This window comes from Clinocottus analis, unplaced genomic scaffold (assembly GCF_023055335.1).
Source record: "Clinocottus analis isolate CAN_PGR_092001 unplaced genomic scaffold, fCliAna1.0.p SCAF_7, whole genome shotgun sequence".
Classification (NCBI taxonomy): domain Eukaryota; kingdom Metazoa; phylum Chordata; class Actinopteri; order Perciformes; family Cottidae; genus Clinocottus; species Clinocottus analis.
This window is the reverse complement of record NW_027176229.1, coordinates 305,639-333,242: the sequence shown is the minus strand read 5'-3', so window position 1 is coordinate 333,242 and position 27,604 is coordinate 305,639. Positions and strand designations below refer to the sequence as shown.

The 27,604-nt window shown below is 41.9% G+C and overlaps 1 protein-coding gene across 2 annotated transcripts in view; it reads right to left on the bottom strand.

The window, feature by feature from the left end:
• The window catches only part of smarca2 (SWI/SNF related, matrix associated, actin dependent regulator of chromatin, subfamily a, member 2), a 45,285-nt gene extending 18,402 nt beyond the window's left edge, over positions 1–26,883 (bottom strand). Inside the window, exons 1-24 of one of the 2 annotated variants that reach the window (XM_068604508.1) lie at positions 26,753–26,883; positions 24,873–25,130; positions 24,027–24,156; positions 23,341–23,727; positions 22,002–22,103; positions 20,114–20,366; positions 17,860–17,986; positions 17,323–17,496; positions 16,502–16,675; positions 15,662–15,829; positions 14,834–14,884; positions 13,590–13,720; positions 12,783–12,840; positions 12,428–12,525; positions 11,773–11,920; positions 9,042–9,205; positions 7,820–7,886; positions 7,620–7,730; positions 5,352–5,594; positions 3,857–3,970; positions 2,502–2,606; positions 1,988–2,074; positions 1,657–1,703; positions 409–575 (exon numbers count right to left, since the gene is read on the bottom strand). In XM_068604508.1, coding sequence (XP_068460609.1) covers positions 409–575; positions 1,657–1,703; positions 1,988–2,074; positions 2,502–2,606; positions 3,857–3,970; positions 5,352–5,594; positions 7,620–7,730; positions 7,820–7,886; positions 9,042–9,205; positions 11,773–11,920; positions 12,428–12,525; positions 12,783–12,840; positions 13,590–13,720; positions 14,834–14,884; positions 15,662–15,829; positions 16,502–16,675; positions 17,323–17,496; positions 17,860–17,986; positions 20,114–20,366; positions 22,002–22,103; positions 23,341–23,727; positions 24,027–24,156; positions 24,873–25,100 — 3,334 coding nt within the window. In that variant the 5' untranslated portion in view covers positions 25,101–25,130; positions 26,753–26,883. Of the gene's footprint in view, positions 1–408; positions 576–1,656; positions 1,704–1,987; positions 2,075–2,501; positions 2,607–3,856; positions 3,971–5,351; positions 5,595–7,619; positions 7,731–7,819; positions 7,887–9,041; positions 9,206–11,772; positions 11,921–12,427; positions 12,526–12,782; positions 12,841–13,589; positions 13,721–14,003; positions 14,132–14,833; positions 14,885–15,661; positions 15,830–16,501; positions 16,676–17,322; positions 17,497–17,859; positions 17,987–20,113; positions 20,367–22,001; positions 22,104–23,340; positions 23,728–24,026; positions 24,157–24,872; positions 25,131–26,752 lie in introns of those variants that run through there. The other variant, XM_068604509.1, reaches the window with a different exon arrangement.
• Positions 26,884–27,604: the final 721 nt, after the last annotated feature.

Here is a 27,604-nt window from a genome sequence, read left to right as displayed (position 1 = left end):
TCCTAAGTATTGTGATATTATCGCATTGGTCTAAAGCACCGTGATAATATTGCATTGGTCTTAAGTACATTATTAATATCGCATTGGTCTAAAGTATCATGATAATATTGCATTGGTCTTAAGTACATTGATAATATCGCATTGGTCTAAAGTATCGTGATAATATTGCATTGGTCTTAAGTATCTTGATAATATTGCATCGGTCTTAAGTACCGGGATAATATCGTATCGTGGGACCTCTGGTGATTCCACCCCTAGTTTTCATGCAAAACTAAAACCACCATAAATTATTACAGTCAAAATCGACTTTAGAGCGGTTGAAATGATCTCTTTCCGCTTTATTAAGATGGGACCACCTGCAAATTTGACGACAGAGTTCTAAAACAACAACAAAAGGCGTGAGCCTACCGTCAAGACGTAGATATTGGAAGTTGCGGTAGCCAAAGTAGTCCTCCATGATGGTCATGAGCGTGGTCATCTGGCAGAACAGCAGAACTCGATGGTTGGTGGCGTGCAGCTTCGGCAGGATGCGATCCAGGAGCTCAAACTTTCCAGAGGCTCGGTACAGTTCAAGTCTGCGTGGGGGTCACGAAGCAGAAGATGTTATAGACGATCACCAATACCTAGATATTGATCATCAAAGTCACTGAGTCTGCAGCACTTTACATCAGCATGCCAGCTTGTACTTTAAGTATATTTTTAAGCAACAGTAATACTACGTTGCAGTACTTCAACTTGTGACAGAGTATTTCTACACGTGGCATTTCTTTTTCCTTTTAAGTAAAAGATCTGAGTAGCTCCTATGTGTGCCCCTGCATTTAATTAAATCAAATAATGATATTCCGCTGCACTTTAGTTTTTTTCTTGTATTTCGTCCCCATCTTATTCCATTTGAGCCTGTTTTAATCCTCTCTACTTTTAGCTCTTTAATGATCAAATTTAATTACATTGTAACGTCTTTTGTGCCGTGTTCCGGTCGCACTTTGCTTCCAGGATTTTGGATGTTTTCTTCCAAGCACTTTAAATAGCATTCATGTTGAAATGCGGAACATGAATAATGTGCACCTTTTTCCATCATGTTTTCTAAATCGGGTCCTATTTAACAGCATGTTTTATCCAATCTCATTTCACTTCTCTTTATCTTTGTAAGAGTAGTCTGGTTAAAATACAGGAAACAGCTTTTTCGAGACCCTGGACGTGTGATTGGTCACCGGGCCCGCGTGACCATTAACATGCGATGTGATTGGTCAGTGAAGCTAGCGTCTCACCTAGAACCTTGAATCTCAGGATTTAAGGATGACGCCATTCCAACAGAGGGTCATGTGTGTCTGGTGAGTGAAATGCTGAATATGTTACCGTTTTATACATTTGTAGTCGTATTTAATCATAAACGAGTCACGGCGTTGTTGTTGCTGCTGCACCTGGGGGTGCTGGTGCTTCTACCCGCAGCCGGTTGGAAATTACTTTGCAATAATAAACACTTACTTATTAGATGTTTTATGGTGCTTATGAATGTTAACTAGAGGATATCAGGCACATAGTACATCTTCGAAGGAAGGATTTTGTCACTTCCAACGCTTCATAACATTGGGAGTAAAACACTAAAATCAGGTTTTTGATGGCAGTGTTTTTAATTATTTTCTCAGTCAAACTTACCCACTGATGACGCCGGTTGAAAAACCCAAGTGCTCAGCAAAAGATTCCTACAAGAGAGAACATTTACTGAATTTAAAACCTTCATTAAAATAAATCTGTCCTGTCAGTTCCTCTGAGTTTCGTAAAAGTAGGCTGATAATCAGTTCATTATTAAATGAAATATGTAAGTTTACAAACGTTTTCTTGTGCAGGACGACGCAAACAATGTGACAAAATAGATTTGGATTCAATTAAATAGATAATGCCGTTAATTTAATTGACTGATGGTTACAGTCGGGGAATGACACAGGCGTTCACAAGAAGAAACATTTCTTTAGTTAGCAGCACTCACCTCGATGTGGTGGAACATGTACGGGTGGTTGCAGATCTTCTTCAGCTGCATGATGGTGTTCATCAGGGTCTTCGATCCTCCTTTGCCCTGCAGACATAAAAGGCCAGATCAAAACGACGACACTTGTCTTCATGTTGCAACAGATGTGCGTGTTTCCTTCACGGTGGGTACGTTTTGCGCGAGGTCGCTCTTTAGTGAGCACACGCTGCCGTGTTGATGCAGGAACACAATAGAGGAAACAGTCACTGCCTCGTGAGCTCAACAGCTCGGATCGTCACCTCATGTCACACACTGACAATACAAAGCACTGCTTAATAATTAGGGCTGGGCAAAGATGAAAAAATTGAACTGATTAATCGAATGATTTCTCTGCCATTATTCGCATTGAGCGCCAAATTCAGTAATAAAGTAAAAACTAATGTGTTGCACACTATTATTTTAAAGTAATGTTATCAGAACAGCAAGTTAACATACATAGATATATAGTTGATGAATCTGTTTTCGTTGCGGTTACCTTTTTGTCTTTCTCCGAGCCGTCGGTAAGGAGGATGCCTCTCTGCATGTGGCGGTACAGAACTTTCTGTATCGCAGACATTTCACATTTCACGACATACTCCACCTGTGGGAATGACGATGAAGACGATGCGTCAGTGAAAGACGAGGGTCGGGGATGGGATCAAATCTATACCATACCAAGTCTATAACCCTGTTTTAAAAATATTTGTAGAGGAAAGCAGCTCACTGGAACCGTTAATACTGATACAACTTGATGGCTGACATATCTGCACTAATTCTGTTTTATATTGCAAAAAACATGTGCTTAGTGATTGCAATTTTGTATTTCTTGGGTCTGATGGAGCAATCTGACTTACTTGAAAGTGATTGCAATTTTCTTCATTCTGTTTGAGAATCACTGCTTTAAGTGTCGGTGCCGTCGACGTTGCATGGCATGCTCACTTTCTGATTCAAACTTGTATTTTGGGTTTCTTCTAGAACGTGCTTACTTGCATTACTGTAAAAAAAAAACATTTTTTCCTCATACTGTTTTTCTGAATATACTTTTTTTCTCTTTTGTCTCTGTAAACGCCTGTCTTTGTAAACTGCAGAATGTGGGCATTTGATCCATGAATTTGGATTTTGAGCATTTATATTGCCCCTAAACCTGCTTTATTATGAAAAAAGACATGTAAGTCTAATTTTCCACATTGTGGGGCTTTAAAAATTGTCTTTTTTGGTTCCCGAAGGTTCTCAAGATGCTCATAGACTCCTACAAGAGAGAAGCAGGCACTCAAATGGATTTGCAATCATCTTTATCTTCAGATGCTTCTGGGAATCCTGGATGGCTACAGTGATCTCATCCATTCTGATCTGATCCATTCAGTTCAGATGATGAGCGGCTCTGCATCACGGTAATGGGAGGACCCACTTACCATAAAATGCTTTCATGGCAGACAATTCGCTGCCTTGTTAAATCTATTTATACCAGCGCCACAGAGAATATTGGATCCTTATGAGAAAACAAATACGCAGAATATTATTCTGGCTTCAGGTAGCTCGCTCCAGTGGTTAAGAGGCTACGGCCTCTAATAATTGACGAAGCAGTAAAGTACGGTTAATTTCAAGGGTGTCAAAGACTTTGCCACACAAGTTTAATTTAGGAGCGTGTACAACCCCAAAATAAGAATAAAAACGGTTGTACGTGACTGAGAAATTAGACATCTGCTTCTGTGAAAACTCCCTCTGCAGAAGTCATTAATTTTACGAGGGGAATTAGTTTGAGCACGGCCCTTAAGCCTAGACTTAAAAAAACATGCCATTTTATATATGGATATGTCAAAGAGCAAATCAAAATCAAGAGAAAAATCTCACCTTTTCTGGCAGCTGAGACTCCACCTCCTTCTTCAGTCTGCGCAGCAGGAAGGGGCGGAGCACCTTGTGCAAACGCCGGATAATCAGGATGGTCTCCTCCTCATTTAGGTCGACCTGAACGAGTCAAGAGAGCGTACAAGAATATTGAGTCACAAAGTGTTGTGGTCCTGGTCAGCAGGATTACATTATTACATTGCATGTCATTTAGCTGACGCTTTTATCCAAAGCGACTTACATTGTTGCTCAATACACCGTAGACACGGCAACGGGTAGCAATTAGTGGTTAAGTGTCTTGCTCAAGGACACAATGACATGGACTAGCGGAGCCGGGGATCAAACCACCGACCCTTTGATTGAAAGACGGGCATGCTAACCACTGAGCCACAGTCGCCTCAGGATGCAGGATGCAGTGCTACAGCGGCTAATTTGTCCCTAAAAACTGCAGTATGAGGCGATGACAACACGACGCACGGAGACGGGATACGTTACACATAAACACTTCGTGTGACTGAGTCCGGATGATCCTGCTTGCCAGGGAGAGGATTTTTTTTTTGTTGGAGGGTTTCAGGGCTTTTGTGGTACTCGTTGTCAAACAAAAAAAAAGTACTCTGTGACAAATGTCTCCACTGGCAGCGATACAGAACAGAGGGAATGTTTCTCCCTCGTTCATGCATTCACGACTGCTGCACTGGTGACCATCCACTCTTTTTTAAAAAAGTGTGAGTGCAGAGTAACCTGCCCGTTAGAAACCAGCAGGTTTTAAAGTTTACGAGGTGATGTAAGGTTATGGTTGGAGAAAAAAAAGCTTTTCATTTATACAGCAAAATGGGTTCCCAGGTTCCCTCAGCCTCGGGCAAGGTGCCATTTAAAGATGGACAGAACGACCTACTGTGACCGGAGCAAAGAGGACAAACGCTAGCAGAACTCACAATCACATTGCAGAACCTCCTAATCGCTCGTCAGGAAGCTAATTCTGTATCCGACCTTCACTGTTGGAAATGATAATGATTCATCCAGAACGTTTCCAGAGTGGAAATTGTGTTTATGTAATAAAACCTCCTTTGTGCCTTGAAACTCTCAAACTTTAAACGAAACTTTACGGCACGTTTGCTTCATTTTCAGTAGAGACGTGTACTGCGGAGGAGAGCAAAGTAATGGGGGGAGGAAAGGGTCTGAAGAAACTTGTACACAATATCCACGTTTAGCAAAATCAACTCCTCTCAAAAAGTTTGACATTTATACTTCATGTTCTCTCTCTGGGAGTTCCCAGGGGGGCAGAAGATAGATATCTTTTTAACAGCTGCAGGCTTAATATGGAAAGAAAAATGGGAGTTCTTTTTTAAAATTTCTATCTGAGTTTTACTTTTTCTTGTAAAAACACACAATTAATAAACCTAAAGGAGATAAAAGCATTAGTTGCATTAGAACCCCCAAAAATGCTTTTATTTCACAAAAACAAGACTAGAGGATCCCGGCGTGGCCTCGTTGCACGTACCCTCTCTCCCGTCATGGCGAACGGGGCGTTGAACCACTGCTCGAAGGTGCTGCAGCTCTTGAAGATGGTCGGCAGCAGGAAGTTGAGCAGCGCCCAGAGCTCGGGCAGCTTGTTCTGCAGCGGCGTGCCGGTTAGCAGGAGGCGACGGGGAGCCACGTAGTGGGTGTTCAGCACCTGGGTCAGCTTGCAGTGGTGGTTCTTCATGCGGTGGCCCTCGTCCACGATCATGTACTTCCAACGGATCTGCACGTGTTGGAGAAGGAGACTAATTGAGTTTCCGCTGGACGAAAGACAGCAAGAAAGACAAAAACATGCCCCCGTTTGCACTCAAAATGTTGTTTTGATAGCAGAAGGAAATGGGGAGAGACTGCGAAAAAGAAAAGGTTTGACTTTCCTACTCTTGAGCACCCTCAGGGCACATGGTGTCGCAGTCAGAGGAGAAATGTATTCCTCCTCTTATTTCACGCGCCGGTAATCGTTGTTTGAGCGGAAAAGTTTTAGAGATGCGAACAAAAATCTGCATGAACACCTTCTTCATGAACTAGAGAACGTTCCGCTGATTCTGATTTGATCCGGCTGCTTATCACAAGAAAATGTTGTTACATTTAGTACTGCATCGTGTACAGAGACGTACCCATACCCTGAAATACAAAACAAAACACTAGAGACCATCACACACACACAATGAGAAAAAGATACATTCTTGCCCGGCTTAGGTACGAGTATTAAAAGTAGTCTGCAGCTCTGACTGTGTACAAATAAACCCTTCGTGCAGTAAATAATAAAGCTTACAGACTAGAAACTTAATGACATACACGTAGCACTATAATTAAATTGCACACCTCTTAAAAGAATTTCAGAAAAAAGCAACGGAAACGCCACACTGGTCCAGAAGTAGATATGAAACTGATGTCTGGACGGTCAAAGACAAAAACAGATGCTCTCGTGTTGAAGCTGATTTAACTGATTTAACTTTGCAGTAACATGCGAGGAAGCCTACAAACATCAAACGATGAGCAAGCGTCAGACTTCTTCTTCGTCTAGATCGGTGGTTCTCAAACGTGTCATGCCCCACATTGGAGGAAGACATTTTTGTTGTGCCTATTTTGGCTTCAAATACCCGTTTTCCAAGTGGGTTTGTCCACAGTTTCCATGGTGGCCTCACCTGTGTTTGCCCATATGGGTTTTGACTTGTATTAAAAAAAATACTAATGCAATCAAATCAATTTTGTTTAGCAACAAAATTGATTTGATTGCATTAGTAAGTTTCATGTAGTGTCAAATACTCTGTAAAACCATGCATTCTGAGATGGCAGAATTTCTACTGCAATCAAATAAATGTTGTTGCTAAAAAATGCAGAGAATCATTTCCTACTGTGGGATTAATTAAAAATTCTACCCCCCGCCCCTTCACACACACACACACACACACACACACATACACAAAAAGAAGCCCCAGGGCAACACCTGTAAAGTCCTCTATTGGGCCGCGCTCCACAGTTTGAGAACCACAGTTCTAGCTCGAGCGTTTCTTTCATCACCAGCAGGATCGACTACTGTGCTCGGCTTCCCCCCAGGCTGTCGATAAATCAATCACGGCTCACACAAGAGTGGAATAATAATCCCTTATCAGTTCCACAGTGGGAAAATGTATTCTCTGCATTTGAACCATCCTTCATAATTAAAGAGCAATGTGCTGGGGCTTGAGCCGTCTTGCTCAAGGACACTTCAACGGGCAAACTATTTTTCAAACTGGTAAGACAAAGAAAGCTCATTCTTTGAGAAGTGTCAGCGGTTCGCCTGTGAGGTCTCCTAAACTATTGATCCACTTCGGCTGATTGTAGCGCTGTAACGATGCCGTACGGACTCTCACACAGAGAGCTACGACACAGCGTCTCATGCACTTTATAGACCCCAAATCAACTTTAAGCAAGCGCCAGCTATAACTGTTACTACCTCCTTGAATTCTGCAATGACGGTGAAGCAACTTTCAGAGTTGTTTGCCAATTTCAGAGTCGCAAACGTGTCCGTTGATGTGTTTGGCGAGAATTTGAGTCCAATATCCAGTTATCACATCAGTTATTAGCTTATTTACACTCCAACAACGACACATGTCAACTTTCGGTCCTAAAAAGTCAAACCAAAGAAGTTTGTATGGATATATATATATACATACATATATATATATACACTCGCACACACACACACACACACACACACGTGCGTGCAGGGGTTTTACAAAGATGATAAAGCTTTGATCTGCTTTACCTTGGCCAGGATTTGCTTGTCCTTAATGATGTATTCATAGGTGGTCAGCAAGACGTTGAACTTCCCGCTGCGGAGTTGAGGCACGAGCCCACGGCGCAGCACGGGGGTGCCCTGCCGCCGCGAGGAGACGCAGGGAGAGACAAAAGTCAGTCAAAAGCAATCAGCGGGAAAAAAATGACACAACAAAACAAGATCCTTACCTTGTACGCTATTTGGACCACAGAGGGCGCCCACTTGTCAAGTTCATAGACCCAGTTAGACAGAGTCCTAGATGAAAAAAAGAACGAAATAACGATAGAATAAGAAATGGTCGAAATTTAGAGCCAGATATTAAAGTTGAGTTGAGCCACAACTTCTGAAAATCAGTTACATAAAGCCAGAATTTCAAATGGAACTCAGTTCCGGTTTGCTGCATTTTACCGTGAATCCCGCTGTAAAAAAAGTTTGACAGACTGTACCTGTTATTAATTTAATTATTTAGTTTTTAAGAATAGAAACTCAAGAACTGAAGATCAAGTGGACATCCCACATTAATGTATCCACCCCCCACCGAGCAGAGCAATCTCTCTGCGACTCATTAACCAAACTTTTCCCAACACACAGCGAGGAGTTTAAAGCTCCGCGTTAGCTCGCTGTGCATGTCGAGAAGAACATTTGACATTGAGATGTGAGCCTCTGCTGATCTCAGTTTGACTACCAAAAGGAAGTGCAAAGTGAATAAAAACCACCCGTTGTTCATTCTAATCCTTTAACGCCTGCAGTTGTAAACCACCACGAGAAAGAAATACTAATGAGGTGAAATTAGTTCACCTGGAAAAGACGGCTGGAGACGTTTGTGTTTAGAGAAGTTGACGGTGGGAAACCAGCGCATTTAAAAAAAGGTGCCAATATGTTTATCTCACCAACTAAAAAGATGGAAAATAATCACATGGAAGGATATTAATAGACTCTTATAAAGGAACAATGTAATGTATTTTGCGCAGCTTGTTTCAGCAGGTACATTTTGTTTGGAGAAGATGAGATTTTCTTTCTCAGAAAATCTACTCGCAGCATCCGAAATTCATTTAGATTTGGTTCTAGTGGAACAAAGACTCATAGAGAATGTTGCATTATGGGTTGTTTGTAGTGCAGAGTACATACGTATTGGCACTTTCAGCACTAAAAGGGTTTAGGAAGCAACGTACAATCTGCTGTTTGAGAGAGAGCAACCCTGACTCATCACTCGCCGCAGGCAGACGAGTGTTCACACCTGACTCTTGAGTTTCATTTGAGCTGACTCTCCCCAATCCCCTGTTTTCCACGACGGCCCTATCTTGTAAATTTAAACTGATAGGCGCGCATCAGCCCACTCGCGCAACATATTTCGGGGGTTTTGTAACACCGGGGGATAAGAGGGATGGATGCGATCCGAGGAGTACTGACGAGAGAGGCACAATGATGAGGAAGGGCCCGTTGATCCTCTTGCGCTCCATCAGGTAGGTGATGAGGGCGATGGTTTGGATGGTTTTGCCGAGACCCATTTCATCAGCCAGGATGCCATTCAGATTGTTGTTGTACAAGGACACCATCCACTCCAACCCCTGGACCTAAAGAACACAGGGAGAGAGAGAGAGAGAGGCACGCCTGAAACATGAGCCTGCTTTGAAAGCCACTTTGCTTCTCCGGCAGCACAATAAAAAAAGATGGAGGGGATCAAAACAGGAAGCGCATTTGAAATCATAATGGAAAAGTCCTGCACATCAAAGATGCTAAATGTTGTGCGGATAAAAGTACAGCTTGTTTAAAAGGGCGGGCATGGCAATGCGATTACTCAATGGGACATGTCTCTGGTGGCTAATGTGCACAATACATGTTGCATTCTTCTTAAACTCGAGTAAATAGGGAACTGCAACTGACTTAGAACAGACAACTTAAGAGTTTAAGACGGCTTTCTGGATTAATCGCTTGGTCTACCGCCAGAAGACAATGAAAAATTTGACTGCCCTTTTCCAAAGCCAAAAGAAGTCGGCTTATTTGATATTTAGTTTCCAATCAAATAAAATTAAGAAATTTAGAAAATCCTCACTTGAGAAGCCGAACCTAAAGAGTATTTGGTCTTTTATTATTTTGAAAAATCACATTATAAATGATGAAAACATTTTTAAAAATCGATCGGTCAACTAATTGATTAATCAAGTAATCGTTACCGCTCTTAGAAGATGATCAATAGGTGGATTCTTTTCATGTTATTCTTCTGCCTGTCGAAATGCAATTGTGGAAACCGATGACGAGATAATTAGGTTATTTGAATCCCATAAACACTCAACAATTGAGAAAAGAAAACTGAATAATGCTGTTTGGCTAAACTTCAGTCTGAACAAAAGGTCTGTCCTGAATAAATTAGAAGTTTAAGACTCTGGGAAAGTGGAAAGACTTTAAAATCCCCCGAAACTACTGCATCTGTAACCAAATCACACTTGTTTGGCCGACTCTCAGGCATCCACCGCGGTGTGTCTGCTCGCCTCCTACTCTGAAAGACCTCTGCTCTTGCTGCTTCTAAAAAGAGTTGACTTAATGCTTTTCTCACAGTCACATTTTAGAAACGTACTTCGATCTCTTTGTCATTTTATATCCCAAAGGGATTTAAGCGCAGTGGCAAAAATATCAACTGCGTTACCGCCTGCAGAGAACAATCAGCAAAGCGGTGTGGACTAAAGGGAAAGGGAAAGGGCGCCAGAGGCGGAGAAGGAGAACGCCGCCCAATTAACAACTGCACGTTAGTTAATGAAATGCCTGACGACAGAGTAAATTACAGAAATAAGGCCGGGAGAGGGTATAAATTGTCGAGAAACAGGTGAACAAAAATGCAAAACTTCTGTCCATTAATTCAGGTTTGTTGCAGAGATCGCTGTTGGCAGAGCAAACAATTGATCCAATTATTGTACAGCTCACATCGCTGTAGTCTCCCCCCAAGGAGCCGTCACAATATCTCATTTAAAGCCAAGCACACCATAAATCAGAGAAGTGCCAGGACTGCAGGCGGACTGAAAAAGGAAAGAAATGTGAGCAGCATCCAATTACCGGTTCCGTATCTCCTGCAACACCCCATCGCTCACTGCCATGCCCGCTCGCTACAGTCCAGCTGGGTTTAAAGTAGGGCCGGGTGTTCCGGCCCAAATCTTCTCCAAATATCTCCGATATCCATCATAGTGTAGCGTTGGATAAATAAATAGTCTACTTGAAATAACCACTCGGCTCTGTGAATTAAATACTTGAAAAAATGAAAAGTACTGGAGGATGTGCTCGTTTAATTAAGAACTTTTCTGCAAAATAAGCAGATTTTCGGAGTATTTTTTTGTTTAGTGTGAGCTTCTTGTTATCGATCTAGACAACGTGGTTGTGCATCACGATATCTCAACGCATGAGTTCATCACGATGCGCTTCCATCGACGGACGATAAATTATCAAACTGAATTATCGCCCCGACCCGAGATTGAAGCGTCACTCTGGAAAACAATGTTGGAGCAGAAGGTTGTTTTTAAATGTGACTCAGATCTAAAGCACGCATAGGTAAACAGTTGTTATTCGCCACAACTCCATTTATTCAAGTTTCTCACCCCAAAAAAGTTAATTTTACAAGATTACAATTTAACTCATCATGATGAGAGTCATAATTTTCCTTCGCCCGTAGTGGAGCTTGAACGCACCATGCAAATCAACCTCTGTCGCTGTTAAGCTTATACGTTTTAATTTGCGTGAAGGTGCCACGACTTCTATTGTGCAACCCTGCGCTGGAAAAAGGAAAAAAAAAATGAACCTCGATGATTCGAGAAAACAAGGCTCTAACCTTTTTCTTTTTATATGGAGTGAAAAAATAAAAGTGTTTTGTTTCAGATTGAATTTTTTTTTCCACCAAAACAACCGCCGTTCAAAAGTGAGCAATAATAAAAGGCTGTTACAGAAGTCTATAAACTGAGGGAATGTGTGTGTGTGTGTGTGTGTGTGTGTGTGTGTGTGTGTGTGTGTGTGTGTATGTATGTATGCATGCAGGTGTGTGTGCATACGTATGTATGTATGTATGTATGTATGTATGTATGTATGTATGCATGTATGCATGTGTGCATGTGTGTGTGCAGGCATGCATGTATGTATGTGTGTGTGCATGCGCATGTACCTGGTAATGTTTCAGTGTGCCGTTGATCAGCAGAGTCGACTGCTTCTCCACCCTCTCGATGACGGCGTGGGCCACCCCGTAGTACGACGCCTGGGTGGTCTGTCCGGTGGGAATGATGTACTCGTCGTCCACATCCTGCTTGGCTGACCTGAATGTGTGCGCGACATGAAAAGAAGAAGAGGGAACATTTGAAATCCACTCTCACCCCGAGTGCTCTTTCTGGAGTTGATTGATCGCTTCAAGGCGTAGTTGGGTCTGACAACGGGGGCTCAGCTGGAGTTCAGCCGCAGCTCCTCGCAAGTAGTACAAAGTCGAACAAAACTTTATTTATTAATGTTTTATTCTAATTTCCTTTTAATCTTGGTGTCGAAAAACTTTGAGCGGGTCGCTCAGACGTGGGGCTCCCGCTTGGTATATCTGAAGGAGATTCTTTTATTTTGTTTCAAGGTCAAAAACATGTTTTTGGACTTCTAATGTTTCATTTTCTTTTTTTTTAAAAGTAGTACTTTGTCATAAAAAGAAATTCAAAAAAGAAAACTTAACTTCCAATAAGCTAAGAGTTGGACCTTAAACTTTATTTCTAACTGGTTATTTCTGGACGATAAGAAAAGGTGCTCTTCCAAGTAAATCTAAGTAAAAACATAAAATACGTTACTCGATAATGTGATTGGCAGCCGCCACTTCCACTTCCACTCCATTGGGATCGATTATCTTCTCGTCCTCTGCTTCTGCCTTGACCCCCTCCTCTTCCTCCTGAGAGGGCAACAGGTGATAACTCATGACTGAGAGCTCACTTGATGTAAAAACAACAGTTTGAAAACAATCAGACGTAGCTCTGCAGCACCAATGTACATACAGCTACAGCCCCCTGCTGGACTCTGCTGTGTGTGTTCACTGGCTGTGTGTTCGGAGTTGCTCTTTAGATTCACAGTTTGCATGAGGAGTGAACGAGAGAGAGGAAGATCTGAAATCCTCAGAGGACGGAGTTCATTAAACACCAAGTCACTGACCTCGTCCTCGAACTCTGAGCCGCTCTCCTCGCTGTCCGACCGTGGGGCGACTTCATACCTGTTTGTAAAGGAGGAAAGCAGGAAGTACAGTTACTATAATTCTTCTCCGTCACGTAAACGTAACGTACACCTTCAACAAGCGCCGGCCCCCGAAAAGGCCATTCTGCTTCATTTAGGATGCTGAATCCTCAAATCACGCTTTATGATTCTAACCATTTTAAAGATCACAGTTTGCCTGAAAACCTAACTGACCCTAAGCCCCGCCCCAAGCTGCTACTCCACCAAGCTGTCAGAGCTACGTTACCATCGAGACCACACGTCATTAGCACTCTCTGAATATATAGGACCTAATATCTGGGGCGGGGGGGGGAACTAAAGCGGTTTCAGAGAGAAGCATGCAGTAAGGTCGCCAATACATTTAAAATTATATATACATATATAGATATATAGATAAATAGATAGATAGATAGATAGATAGATAGATAGATAGATAGATAGATAGATAGATAGATAGAGATATCCAGGTGTCAAACTGATAAAAGGTTTAAACAGATAAAGATAGAAGCTAAAGTCTACAGATTACAGGGTTACAGTGAACCACCATGTCACATTGATTAATAATGGTGTGCCAACGTAAGTTAGGAAATGCTACGCTATGATTGGCCAGTCCGTGTTTAAGAGGCGGGACTTAGCCAAGGTTCCTTTCGAGCAATTTATTCTCTGGTTGCTGTCGGGTGCAAACAGCAGCCACGGTATTTGGGTTTCGAAGTGAACAGCGGTTCGATGCCGTGATGTGCGTCGCCTCACCCGGGGTTCATCTCCAGCCAGGCCTCCAGCTGGCTGGATTTGGGAGCCTCCGTCCCCTGCAAAACCTTCCCGGTCTCGGTCTGAATGACTTTGACGGGCAGCTCACTGGTTTGGCTGCTGTCGTCCATCGGCTGCACGGCAAACAGAGAGGAGAAATGTGCGTTGATGGATCAAACTGAACTCGCGTTGAACCGCCTCAGACAAATTACAGTGTTTTTAGCCTTTGCTGATTGTTGTTTTACCTGCCGATAATAAGGAACTAAATTGTTAAAGAAAGATAAAAGTCTCAAATCCGTTCCCTACTATGAATTTACAATAGATGTTGTTGTTTTCTCAATCTGAAGTCACCGTTAACAATGTCAGACCAACAAAACAGACTTGATTGCTGAACCCTGGCGGCTTTTTTATACAAACCTCGGCTGACTATGGCATCAATATGACAATGAGACTAAATTATCTGGACAATCAACTGCGTGTCTGTATTTCCATTTGTATTCCAAATTCAACTAAACAATGCTTGATCAGTTCTGCTCTTGCTTCACTGATTGTTTTTTTTTGTTTTTTTTCAAATGGCTAAAACCAGCATCTTCATTAGATTCCAGCAATTCAGATTTCAACAGCCCCCTTAAGAGGTAAACAACATTAGTGAATATGTCTTCCAAAATTGGCCATCAAGGCGCGAGCGTGTCCACTTGTGACTCAAAAGGAGGGAGAACACAATTAGGAGACGAGGAAAGCTGCGAGGACGAGCAGACACTTCACACTTTAAATTCTATGCTTGGTGCATTATTTATTTCCTAAGAGGTGCTTTGGTTGTAGCACCCTTCAGGGTAGAGTCTGCTTCCGACTGGATCCTCACCAAGGGATCCGTCTTTCTGCCAGAGCAGAAAAGTGCAGGTTTGGGTTCACGCGGCAGAGCATGACCGTCCCCACTACAACATTCGCTTTATAGGTAAATAACCTCAAATAAAATATATACTATATACCATAATAATGTATTATTGCACTATGTTTATTATTTGTGTTTATTATTATTTTATTATATGCTTATTGTAATGCACCTTTCAATCAAATTCAACTTACAAGGAAATTAAACAATTCTTTATGACACACTTATATATATTAATATGATAACAATGTTGCGCGTAACTACTTTATAACTGCTCAAACAATGTGAAAAGACTAAAATGAGGGAACAAATAAAAACAAAAAAAGGAAAGACAAGGTAGAGCTCAGCCTCTCACCTCTCCATCTGGTCCAATGGCGCTGGTGCCTTCACCATCTCCATCCACCTTCTAGACATCAAACACATGAACGCATTCACCTGACTGTATCACAAAAGTTGTTATTCTATAAGAACAATGTGTGTGTTCATGTGTGTGTGTGTGTATAGGGAACAGTGTTATGTCATTTCTCAATAGCGGCATACTTTCCTCCATTACTCTGTTAGAGAGCGAGGAGAAGCTCTCCATCATGTGTGGTACCGTTTTTGTTTTTATTTTTTAAATGTAGGTGCTATTCCCACAGTCCTCATTACACATACAGTCTATTGGTGGCACAAAGAGCCTGCTCGGCGGCTAACATCCGTGTCAGGGATCTCGGACCAAGCGCGAGTGTGCACGTGTTCGTTCCAATCAAAAGACGACACCAGTCGATCGGTTCCGCCTCCCCGACAGACGGTGTGAGATTACGCGTGGAGGCAGCGTGTACCCTCAGCCCGCCAATGTCTCTCGAGTTTGAGATCATTTTTAAAGCTTTTTTCCAACGCGAGGAGGTAATGCGATCTTTGACAGAAACCCTCACGATGTCACTCGAGAGACGTTTGAAACAAACAAAATAACGAACCGTGAGATTAGGGGGGATTACAGGCGATAAATCATTTTGCGGTTCAATAGCGGTCGGTGCTCCCGAGTAAAGGTTGGATTCGCTTTATGTAACGATAGACGCCAAAGAGCACGAGTACTGTGTTTGGACCCTAAAGTCGTTTACTGCTATTTTTATTGGTCGAGCTCCTGTAAAATCAAGTGATCGAGTGACACATGCGGCAAAACAGCCAGAAAGTGAGGACCCACCTTCTTTTTCTTCTTCTTCTTCTTATCCTTGGCGGCCTGTGCCGCCTTGTGTTCGTACACCAGCGTGGTGAGGTTGGCCACATACTCGTCCGTCTGCTGCAGCAAGTAGGCCAGACGCTTGTCTTTCTTCTGGTCGATGAGCTTCCTGTAGCCTTCCTCGTCCTCTGCCTGAGTGGTGGGGAGCAGGTATGGTTGACAGGAAGTTAATGGGCAAAAATATCATCAAACATCCTTGATGATATTCATTCAAAGCCAGGTGAGTCTGCACTAGAATACATCCAAGCAGCTCCGGTGTGCTCCAGCATCGATCCGATGCTGGAGCACAAACTGACCTTTAAATGCATTGATTATCAGCAAGAGACTTGTTAGCATTAAGTATCATTTCCTAGTCACTGGCACGAATCAACGCTCTGTACTCACTGCCTTGCTGGCAGCCTTGGATCATTATCTTTGACTGGGAAAGGATCCTACCCCACTTTGCACTTATTGAGTTTGTAACGTTCTTTATCAGGTAAAACTCATTGCAAGAAAACGGAAATAGAGCCGCAACAATTATTTGCCAACTGGTTTATCGATTTGAATGAGAAACAAACAATGATTCTCTAATTCTAGGTTCTGGTTTTCCTTCTCCGTTTTCCTCCATGAGAGTAAATATCTTTGAACAGAACGAGACATTAGAGGACGTCATTTTGACGTCATCTTAAAATTCATGGAAACACTGTGACAGTGATTGGCCAGTCCGTTCTTATTCTTTTGTACCGTGAAACTGTAATATACTCATCTGATGCTTGTCAAAGTACATCCTATGACTCATAATGTGTGATTTTGCAGGCCCCGTACCATGAGCCTCCTCATTCTCTCCTTCTCGATTCTCTCCGTCTCCTTCTTCTGCTCCCGCTCCGTGTTGGTGTGCCAGTTGGCGACGGCCCGCGTGAGCTTCTGCATCTTACCGGACATCGAGCGGTGGTACTCTTTGAAGTCTTTAGCGTGCTGCAGGATGCTGTTGAGATATTCCTGTAAAAAAACAAAGCCACAGAACTTGTTAGAGGTCTAAATGTCTGTTTTGGACAGCGTGGCAGGTCTGTCCAAAATGTCATCACTTCAAATATTTAACCCAACCAGACTCACGTGTGAGAAATTGTTATAATTGGCATATTAATTAGCTATGGCTATTGTTGATGTTGATCTTTGACCATAAAGATTCTTATCATTTCAGAAAGAAATTGCCTCCAAGGCTTTCCGTGAGCATGATGTCATGTAGGTCTCAGGATCACGAAGCGCTTTGGGCTCTGACGCTGCTGCCGCCGCGCAAGCCTCCAGCTTCATGACGCCTGCTATATTATTGTTTTGACTGGGATAAGACGATCGAGGTCTTGTTTCCATGTTTTCTGTAGCAGCTTGATGAAAACATGTGGTGAACATTTCATTAATGTCAGCTCAAAGTTAAAGAGATTCACAATTGCAACAAAATGTCAGATTTAATGATTTCTGTCATTTTCAAGGCATTCATGGCAACTTCATGTTTATATTTGTATACATAAACATAGACACATATATATACACTGTACACACACACACACACACACACATATATACATACATATATATATATATATATTTCTTGAGACTTCACAGGATCATTTTGACAAACCGCTGCTCACCTGATGCTTCTGCCTGCGCTTCTTCTCCTGCTCCAGCTTCTGCTGCTTCTCCAGCTTCTCGGTCATGCGAGCCTCCCTAAGCGTCTGCCGCTTGCTGCGTCTGTACGCCTTCGAGTTGAGGGCCGTCTCCAGGGTCGTGTCTCGCCTCATGCACGCCACCACGTCCTGTCGCAGCTGGAGACACGCACACAGATTAGCGCCAATCGACACTGTCCAAACTGTGCATGTTTGGGAGAACCTCAAACGGCAGCTTATGACACGACATTACGTTCTGTAGCTTCATAACAAGAAGTAACAAATTAAAAAATTACATCTCACATGATGCGCATTAAGTTATTTTGGAATATGCATTACATACAGCTGAAAGTGGATAGGCTAGTTATGGCTCCTTTTGATTTAATTAACCAAAGGACAGAAAACTAATACCTGCTGTCTGTATTCAATGTCATGGGTCAATGAGGAAAACGTCGATGTGTCTATAAGTGCGAGTCATTCTGGGTGAATCAATAAAACAGCAACAAAACCACCGCCTTGTACCTGCCGCTGGAAGTTGAGCAGACGCAGCGCCTTGAGCTCCACTGTGGCTTTGGTCCTCAGGTCAGGGGACAGCGAGCCCGGCAAACTCTCCAGTTCTTGGATTCGATGTGCGATCCGAGCCTGCAGCCTGAGGAACGTTACAACAGCAGTAAATCAAACTGTAACAACAGTGGACAAGCCGGGACAGTAGAGCTGTGCGGTATACCAGTTTCAGTATTGTTTACCGTATGAATTTTTCACATACTGTCATACCGGTGCACGGACACAACATCTGTTGTTGCTCTGTGCCAGTAAGGTTAACATTTCACAGTTCAACACTGAGTGCGCGACGAAGCTACTTAGCTGTCAGGGTTTCTAAGTTCAGTCATGGTGCAAAATTACACAGCCAAATTGCATGCTGGGAAAGGCAAGTAGCTTGGCGGCGAACAGCTGTTTGTGTGGCGTGTCTTCCGCGTTTCTCAATATCCCAGAATGCATTTTGGCACCAGCAAACGGGGAACAATGGCGGATGAGCAATCACAACTGAAAGTTGACAATCTCTGAATACAACTGTTGCTGAGTCACAAAACATAATTTTTGCCCTCTGCTGCCAGCTGAGAGACCTGATCTCGGCAGGATTTTTTTAATGATTCGCTGGCTCCAATTTCTCCGCAGAGGTTATAAGGATCTAACGAGCAGTCTTTATTAGTTTATTATTTGTTCACATGTATTGGTTTAGCACAGCTAGGTGACTACACTGATGTGTCGATTGGCGGCAAAAAAAATACCGTGACACCGTCAGAATCTTAAAAAAAAACGGGATATGAATTTTGAGCCATACTGCACAGCCCTACGGGACAGACCTCACAATCTCCACCAAGGTTGCATTCTGATTGTTTTTTAAGATCGATAAACCAAAATATATGGAGGCAGTATCGTACTGATATGAGATCCACACGGAACCTTATTGAGTACTATTGGAAGTACTATCGCAACACAGCCAGTTCATGTTGGCTCTTTTTAAACTGGACAGGACTCTTCTGGGGTTGCCCCTGAGAAGTAGAGGAGATATCTGTACATCTAAAACAAAAAAAGCCTCGGCCTGCACTTGTGTTTCTGCGCGTGGAAATCAACGGCACGTTGTTTGCTTTGTTTCCATCGTTTCCATTGTTTCAATTCAATTCAACGCTCAGAATTTTTGTCATCGAAAGCGGTTTAAAGAAAGTGCAGAATCCATGCAGAGATACTAAACGGTGCGTAGATTGTAGTACATTGTAGTATTCTCATGAGCTCATCCTCACCTTCACGCGCCTAAGCAAAACTGGATCAAAATTAATTAGCGCCGACTTTGTTGTGTCGATCGCTCAACTGTCAGGGAGCATTAGATGTTCATCAATAAACTCAATGAACGTTAAATTACACCAGTTTCACAGTCGGTCTAATTGGACAGACGGGTGGCGGCGAGGTCGGCTGTAATGGGCGCCGAACGTCTCTCGGCCAACGAAAAAATGAAAAGATTCAGCCTGTGGGCTGATGCTGCAGCAGATATCAGTCAGAGAGACCACGCAGCGCTCCAACAGACTACTTGACTTTACACTTGCTGTTCACTCTTGATAGGTGGTACAACACTTGTGCAAAACGTCAGTCACTGTTCAAGACGGAGTTAACACAATTAAGGACAGGATATATCAGCTACATGGTTCGACGGTGGTTTATCTGATTAATGGAGGAAAAAACGTTTCATGTTGGAGAGAAATACCAGATTCCTTGATGCACATGCTGCATCGAATCTCGAATTAAAGAACCGCGGTTATAGAACATACGCAACGAGAAATACAATCTGTGAATGCACTTTTCTATGTGCAGCACTGTGTTCGCTCTATCACTTTGGATTTTAACTTTAAATTATTTCAACAGAGTTAAAAACCAAAAAGTATTTGTTCGTTGGCTGTTTCAGTCTTAGGGACATCTTAAATAGATGAAATATCGCCCGCTAATAAGCATAAAGAAAAGTGGTTGACATTTTTTAACAATTTGTGATGATTACAACCGAGACATGCGTGTGATGTTTTGGGCTAAGTTTAACTAAAGGCTGTTAATAATAACTTCAGTGTGTTGAGCGGCCAAAACAAAAGATCAAGAATTGACAGATGACTTTGTAAATGTACAAAAATAGAATTACTGATGAGGATTAAATTAATTAACGTATATGTAAAGTTTGAGAATTCTATGGAAATGAAGTGTTTCCATCTCAATGGGCGATGGAGATAAATACCTGTACTCTCTCTCCTGCAGGATCCCCACTGGGTCCAGGCCCTGCGGCTTCTGGATCGGCGTGACGCGGTTCTGCTTCTGCATCTGGAGCATGGGAGACGGCTGCTGCTGCCCGGGGGGCTGCGGGGCCACCGAGCCGCCCGCCATGGGCCCGACGGGCAGCGCCGAGGCCTGGGGAGGGGCGGGGGACGGCCGTCCGCCGGCGACCGGGGTGAGGTGCTTCTGAGCGCCGGCTTGATTGTCACCGCCCGGACCTGGAGACCGAAAAGACTCGGTGAGTGAGTGGGTCATCTCGCAGGAGGCCATATCGATACAGACTTCATGAGAATCACGAAACAATCATATTTTGACACCAATGATTCATGGCATTATCGCAGTTATTATTGCTGTTTTTTCCCCCTTCTTTCCGATCATAATCACTTTGGTCACACCCACACAGGTGGGAAGGTTCATCATTTGTTTTTTAATTAAACTGTTTTAAATAACCAGTTACAATTCAGTGAAACAAGAACTTTAGTCATCAGACACCTACATGTAACCGTTGCTGGCCTTTCCTCTCTTACACCTGACTCTGAAAGAGTTTCTCTCTCTGTCTTTTCACTCCGAGGTGAATGATGTTTCAGACGTAGATATCTTTGCTGGGTTGGTTCCCTCACTTGGGACCAATTTTCCATCCAGCAGCAATTAATCGTTAAAACCATATTTCTTCACTTGTAAATTGGCCTCAGTGGGAGATGAGTTTTGTTTTTTATTCCATTTGTATCTTTATTGACTTTTTCAGATTTTTCACAAAACATTTATGCACTTTAAAAATGTAAAAATTTGTTTTACTTTACTGTCAGACTGTACCCGCTGGGTGGAATATGTTAAAGACAGAACAATATCTCCCTGAAGCCACGAGACAGAACACATTCACAGCATCGTTCCCATATAGCCACTTTAAAAAGGTATCTTTAATGATGTCATAATCAGTAAAGATACCTGATCCATTCGTTAAAGCAGCAGACTGCTATTACAATTTGTACATTTACGGGTTCCCTGTAAAAAAAAAAAGTTAACAGGGAGGGACTTTTCCTGGATATGAAGGCGCTGTATGTGCTTTCATCACATGGAAAACGTGACGCAGGTGTAAGTCTATAGGTACCGCTTGTGAGGCAGGAGACCTGGGTGAACACTGTGCTAGTATGTTTAGAGAGCTACAGACAACTGGGACGATTCTCAATTAATTCAATATTTTTGGATCAATTGTTTAATTTTAACGATTTTCCAGCAGAGAACTTACGCAAAAAGTCAAATGTTTATAAGTAACATTTCTAAAAAAATAAAAATGTACTTCAAAAGCTTAGTAATCAAAGAAAACATTTTGAATACAAAAACATGAGAAAATAAAACTTAAAAAAAGCTGCATTATGAAAAAGAACTGGATCATTTCTTTTTTTGATTCATCCTACTGGTAATTTAGCCTTGTCAATATATTTTCCCAAAATGGAAATTGAGTTACAGTATTATATTATATCACATGTATCATATTCGTCAACGTGAGCTTTGAGAGAAAACTGCAGTTGCCCATCAGCTGGCGATGAACATATTCAAATCGTTTCCCTCGTTGCAGCAGAAAGCAAAAGTGGCGTCCTGTCACACGGTGTTTTTAAAACATCAGCCTCAGTTCGCAGTATCTTCCCACACCATCCCCTGGGGCTTCAAAGTGATTCACTTTGGTCTCCTCTCAAAGAGATTCTGATGTAAGAGTACACATCAAACAGCTGGGTGCAGCCCGCTTAGTCTCTCCCTCAGACATTAGATGATAAGTGTGTGGTGTGAAAAGCTGCATTGTAAATCAAAAGGTAATGCAGCCTGCTGAATTAACTCTACATGTATTCAGTACTCACCATCGGACCAAGGCTTGGGTCCTGCGCTTTGAATGTGTCCTTGCATGATTGGGGTCGGGCAGGGACTGGATTGGGGGCCACCCAAAGGAGCCATGGGCATACCTTTCAACACAATAACAATTCAGACTTTAATTAATTCTGCTGTGAACTTACAAACATATTATGAGCGTGTGACGGTAGTTGCAGTTTACAAAAGTGTTTTTTGTTGAATAGTTCACTGCTTTTCTACGTTTTATATCACTGCAACCTGAATAAGTTTAGTTTTTGAACTGTTGGTCGGACAAAACAAGTTATTTAAATATGTCAACTTGGACTCTAAGTTATTATGATTGTTATTATGGGCCTTTAATCAATGTTCTGATCATTTATTCAACTAAGTGTAAAAATATCAGCAGATAAATTGATGTCTAAATATGCTGGTGGTGTCCACAAAAGGCAGCATTGATGCTGCTGCCAGCTCTCCTTACAGCAGAGACTTTGTCTTGAGTGATGTCAGAATGTTTCATTTCATTTCATCATGAAGGTCTTTTATACGTACTTTAGACAGAATAAAAAGGTACGGTAAGAAAAAAAAGTAAAGAAAAAATCCACAATAAGAAGCTTGTAATCTATTCATTCATCGAGCCGTGCAACTAAATGCATCTTCCACAACCTTTTCTGGCAACTATTTCAGATTAAAAGACTTTACAAAAGTGTTAACAAACGAAGAGGATTCTGTTCACGGAAAGATGCAAGAGGGCTTTTATCCTCAAGCAGAGATAGCACGTTGCAAGTCAAATACAGTTAAACTATTAACCTTTTCATGTCTGTGAATAGTTATTCATTTTATATATATATATATATATATATATATATATATATATATATATATATATATATATATATATATATATATAGAGAGAGAGAGAGAGAGAGAGAGAGAGAGAGAGAGAGAGAGAGAGAGAGAGAGAGGGAGAGAGAGAGAGAGAGAGAGATAGATATAGATAGATATAGATAGATATAGATATACACATAGATATTAGGGCTGGGCAAAGTTGAAAAAATGTAAATTTGATTACATTCTAATCTAATTTATCTGCAATAAACCAATATTGGTTGACACATCGGTCTGGCTCTTGCAACAAGTGTCTTGTTAAAACTAAACTGTAACAACAAAGCCTGCTGAAGACATCAAAGAGTTATACAATAACTAGAACATTGTCATCGAGCAAGCGCTAAGGTTGGAACTTAGCGCCAGCCACATTGAAGTGTCGAGTGTGTACAGATTCTGCTGCATTGGATCACAAAGTCACACAAAAAGAAATCTAATGAACCAATTTGTATTACTGTGTCTTCTTACCTGGAGGCCTGTTGTAAGGGCTGGCACCAGCTGCCTGCTGCTGCTGCTGCTGCTGCTGCTGTTGTTGCTGTTGCATTGTGGGTAGACTCCTCTTTCCCTGAACAGCTAGTTGGAGGTTATCAGGCAGGGGTTGCCCACGGCCCAGGATCTTGTAGGCCAGGATCTGAGCTCTGAGCTGCTGCAGCTGGACCGGACTGAAGGCAGAAGGTCCCCGGCCCTGCTGGCTCATGTTGGACATGTTGGGCGCGGCTGACTGGGGGTCCATGGGCATCATGGGGCCCGACTGGGAGGGAGGCATGTGGGGCGGTGTGGGTCCCCTACCTCCTGACATGGGACTAGATGCATGTTCATGTACACCCATGGGGGATGGATGGGGGGATATGTATCCTACAGTAGAGGAGGGAACAGTTGTTGGGTTTTTTTTTTTAAAGGTTTTTACAGAACCAAAATTGACATTAGTACCCTTAAAGCGGTCGGCGGCGACGAAGAGATTGTAAAATAAATCTACGGTGTTGAAAAAGATTATTACCAAGACAGAATCCCATTTTTATGAGAATATATTCCACAGTACGTGGAGGAATAATCACAATTTGGTTGGCCTTGTTATGTCTGGAGATATATGCAAACTGTGAAGATGGATTGTTTTAAGTGACAGAGTTTCTGATGCTACTGAGAAAAATAAATACCTTGGCTGTGCTGGTCCATCGGGCTCTGTGGAGGCCCCATACCACTATGCAGAGATCTCATCCCCACACCTTTCATGTGGCCAAAGTGCATCGCTTCTGCCATGGTCTTCTCATTCATCCCCTCCATGGTCTGAAAGCAGAAAAAGATCCAGATTCAGTCATTGTATACGACGCATTTTCACCCCAAACTGTAATCTCTAATGCAACCATGAAATAGAAGAAACAACCACTGAGGAGTGTCTTCAAATCATTCCACATAATAAAGGATGCGACCGGGCCGAGGACAAGACGACATTGTTTGCTTGTACAGACTGTAAAGCCCTTGAAAGCAAATGGGATGTGATATCAGGGCACACCAAGAACATTGAATAGAAAATGTAATTGAAATGACTCAATTACCGCTTGCACAGAGCTAAACCACTTTTTTTTCTTTTCTATTCATTGTAAGTCACATCTTTGACAAAGTCGATCAAGGGCTAAAGAGATTTACTAGAAACTGGCTGTGTATTTATCAATATTGTGAAAACACTCTAACAGAGATATATAGCTGCTTGTAGGCTTGGTTTTCTTTTTTTTTTATTTTTATTAAAAGGTGACAAATACAGTCTAACCATTTTGTCATAAACACCAATACATCAAAGAGTTATAAAATAACTAGAACATTGTCATTTAGCAAGAGCTTAGTCAAATGCTGGTAAAATATGCAAGTGGCAGCTGGATTTGCTTTACACACATCCCAAAAAAAACACAACAATGGTAATCTGTTGAGTGGTATGTAGATTTTGGTAACCGAGAGTCACAGTGGCAGTTGGATAACAATGTGAGAGACTTCACAGCACACTGTACCTTGTGCATAGGATACATGCCGTCCTGAGAATATTCACTTTGTCCCTGCATGCCATGAGGTGCATTGGGTGTTCCAGGTCCAGGACTAGGTCCCATCATACTGTGAACAGAGCCTGGTGAGGGGTCCGGTCCGGGGCTGGGGCCCAAGATGGGCCCCGGGGATAGACCAGCCCCCGGAGAAGGTCCAGGATGTGACATACCACCTGACGTGTCTGAAGGGGTGGACATCTACTGGACCGCTGGGAGCATACCAGACAGCTTCGGGGAGGGAGGAGAGAGAGGAGAGACAATTTCAAAGCTATCAAAACAATGAAAAGGTCAACCATAACATGCTCATGTCTTTTTGAGTTGAAATATATTAAATAAAGATTATTCTTATTATAAAAAAAGAAACTCTTTATCACACAGCTGCTTCACTGGACAATAATACACTTTATATGTCCTCCTATTTCTGTTGCATGTATAACATTAGGCGCGTATATATATTTTACCAACAATGTGTTGGATGTGTCGGTTGACTCCAGAGACTAGACATTAGATAGCATCAATGTGTACACATGTCATCATCATCATTGCATATCTAAATATATTTAATTGAGTGGTGATAATAGATTATTTATAGTTTTTATATAATGGTGCTGAGCTTGCCCTTTTGAGGGAATACAAAGCAGATGGCATCTTTAATCTATAAAATGGAGTTCTGCTTAAAGCACAGGCATAAATCAATACAAACAACAATAACCTGTTTACTTGCTCAACAAATTGTCGAAGTGGCCAGTATTAATATCTAGTGTATTAATATGTAGTGTTGGTCATCTGTATATTTTTATTCCATCTGTATACTTAATAGTATTTTTACTGCAAATGTTTAATTGTGTTACCGTTCTACTGTTTATTTTATATTACTTGATTATTATTATTAAATCTTATTTACTTGTGAGCAGTGCTGTTGCAATCCTGGGATTTCCCCACTGAGGGACTAATAAAGGAATATCTTCTTTTATCTTATCTTATCTGAATGAATAAACAATCGATGATAAATAAATTCGTTATTAATAACTCAAGCATGTCTCTCCCTTCTCTGCCAATAAAAGGCGCAAATCCCCCAAATATATGTAAATCATAGTCAGTGTGGCTTGACACATTTCACAACAAACATATTGCCTGCATCGAGCACGTGAACTGCAAGCCTTGCAATGTAAACAACCGCCCGTCTTCCACTCCATCACTGCACATCTGTCCATCCTCTGTCAGGCTGTCACTTCCTGCTGTCAAAGCTCACAGCCATTGCCACCGGTGGTGCCCGAATGCACACAATAATAATATGATAACATAACGTTGTTTAACTCACGAGCGTCACATCATTTCCCACTCAATGTGAAAGATTTTGTACATGGGACGTGGTCAGCGACACAATTACGACGAATGTCACCCAATTCCCAGCAAATCACACACAGCCAGATGCAGGAGGTACAAACATCGTCCATCTCATCGTAGAACTAACGATAACTCTGATTGGATCATGGTGGCCATCACGGACATGCATACAGCCAGGCAAGCAGGCAACACACAAAAAACAATGTGTCGATGAAAGTCAAGCGACCTGTGCGATATCTTAAAAGACCAACAAATTCCCTTATCATGTTACATTTAGACGCTCAGGACTAAACACCGAGGAGCTTTAAGGTCGTCTGCTTCGACCAAACGTTGTGGAACTGAGCTAACGTCGGTTAGCTAGCATAGCAGCTAGCTAGCTAGCTCCCGAGTACAGAGCCTTCAGCCAGCAAACTGTCCGTTTGAGGAAGTTTGGACATTTAGCTGAATGTCGAGCCGCTACATGTCGCTCTTTAACACGGATGAAGCGCCGTTGGGCGATTTACCTTTTGGCTGAACTGTAACGCCACACAATTAGATGAAATATATTGTAATGTTTCTTCAAAATATGACTGCTGTCGGAAAGTTCACTCCCCCTGGCTGTTGTTTTGCTGACTAGTTAAAGTTTTTCTTCTATCGCCATTGATGATTTGTCAATGTCACCGGAAATCCCACCTTCTCTGCGCAGTGATTAGCTGGATCTCACGTCAATCATATGTTTTTTTTCTTGGGCGTTTATCTGGCCTATATACATTACTGTTACTTTCTGGTTGAGTGGCCATGATTGCAAACAAGACAACGCACAGTGTACTACGCATTTGGAGATCTTGTCAACCATGATCAAATTATAATAATAATGTAATAACGTGTGTTAGATACTGTTATTTTGATCTGTCGTTCATGTTGTTCAAAATTGTATTTATTTCAGTAGATATATGCAACGAAATAGCATTCATTTTGAAGAATTTGTACTTTCAGTATTTTACCCTATGCAATGTGTATACTTTTTGCACCACTGCATTTTTTTTTTACACCGGTAGTTACCAGGTACTTTGTGGACTGCAATCTTGTGGAAAAAATATGATGTATTTGTATAGATTCAAGTTAAATCTTTAACCCTGGTTTGTTGGACATATAACCATTATATAATGGCTTAACTCGAATCATAGGCAATTATTATTATTTTATTTTATTTTTTATATTTTAGCAGCCCTTTAACAAAAGGAGGAATACTGCACCAAAAATGTCAAAAATCTAATGTAACGTCATAAATCAAATGATTAAATTAAATAAATCTGACTGGCAGCGACCTACAGAGATATAGATTATATATTTGGAACAACTATGTGGTAATGTTT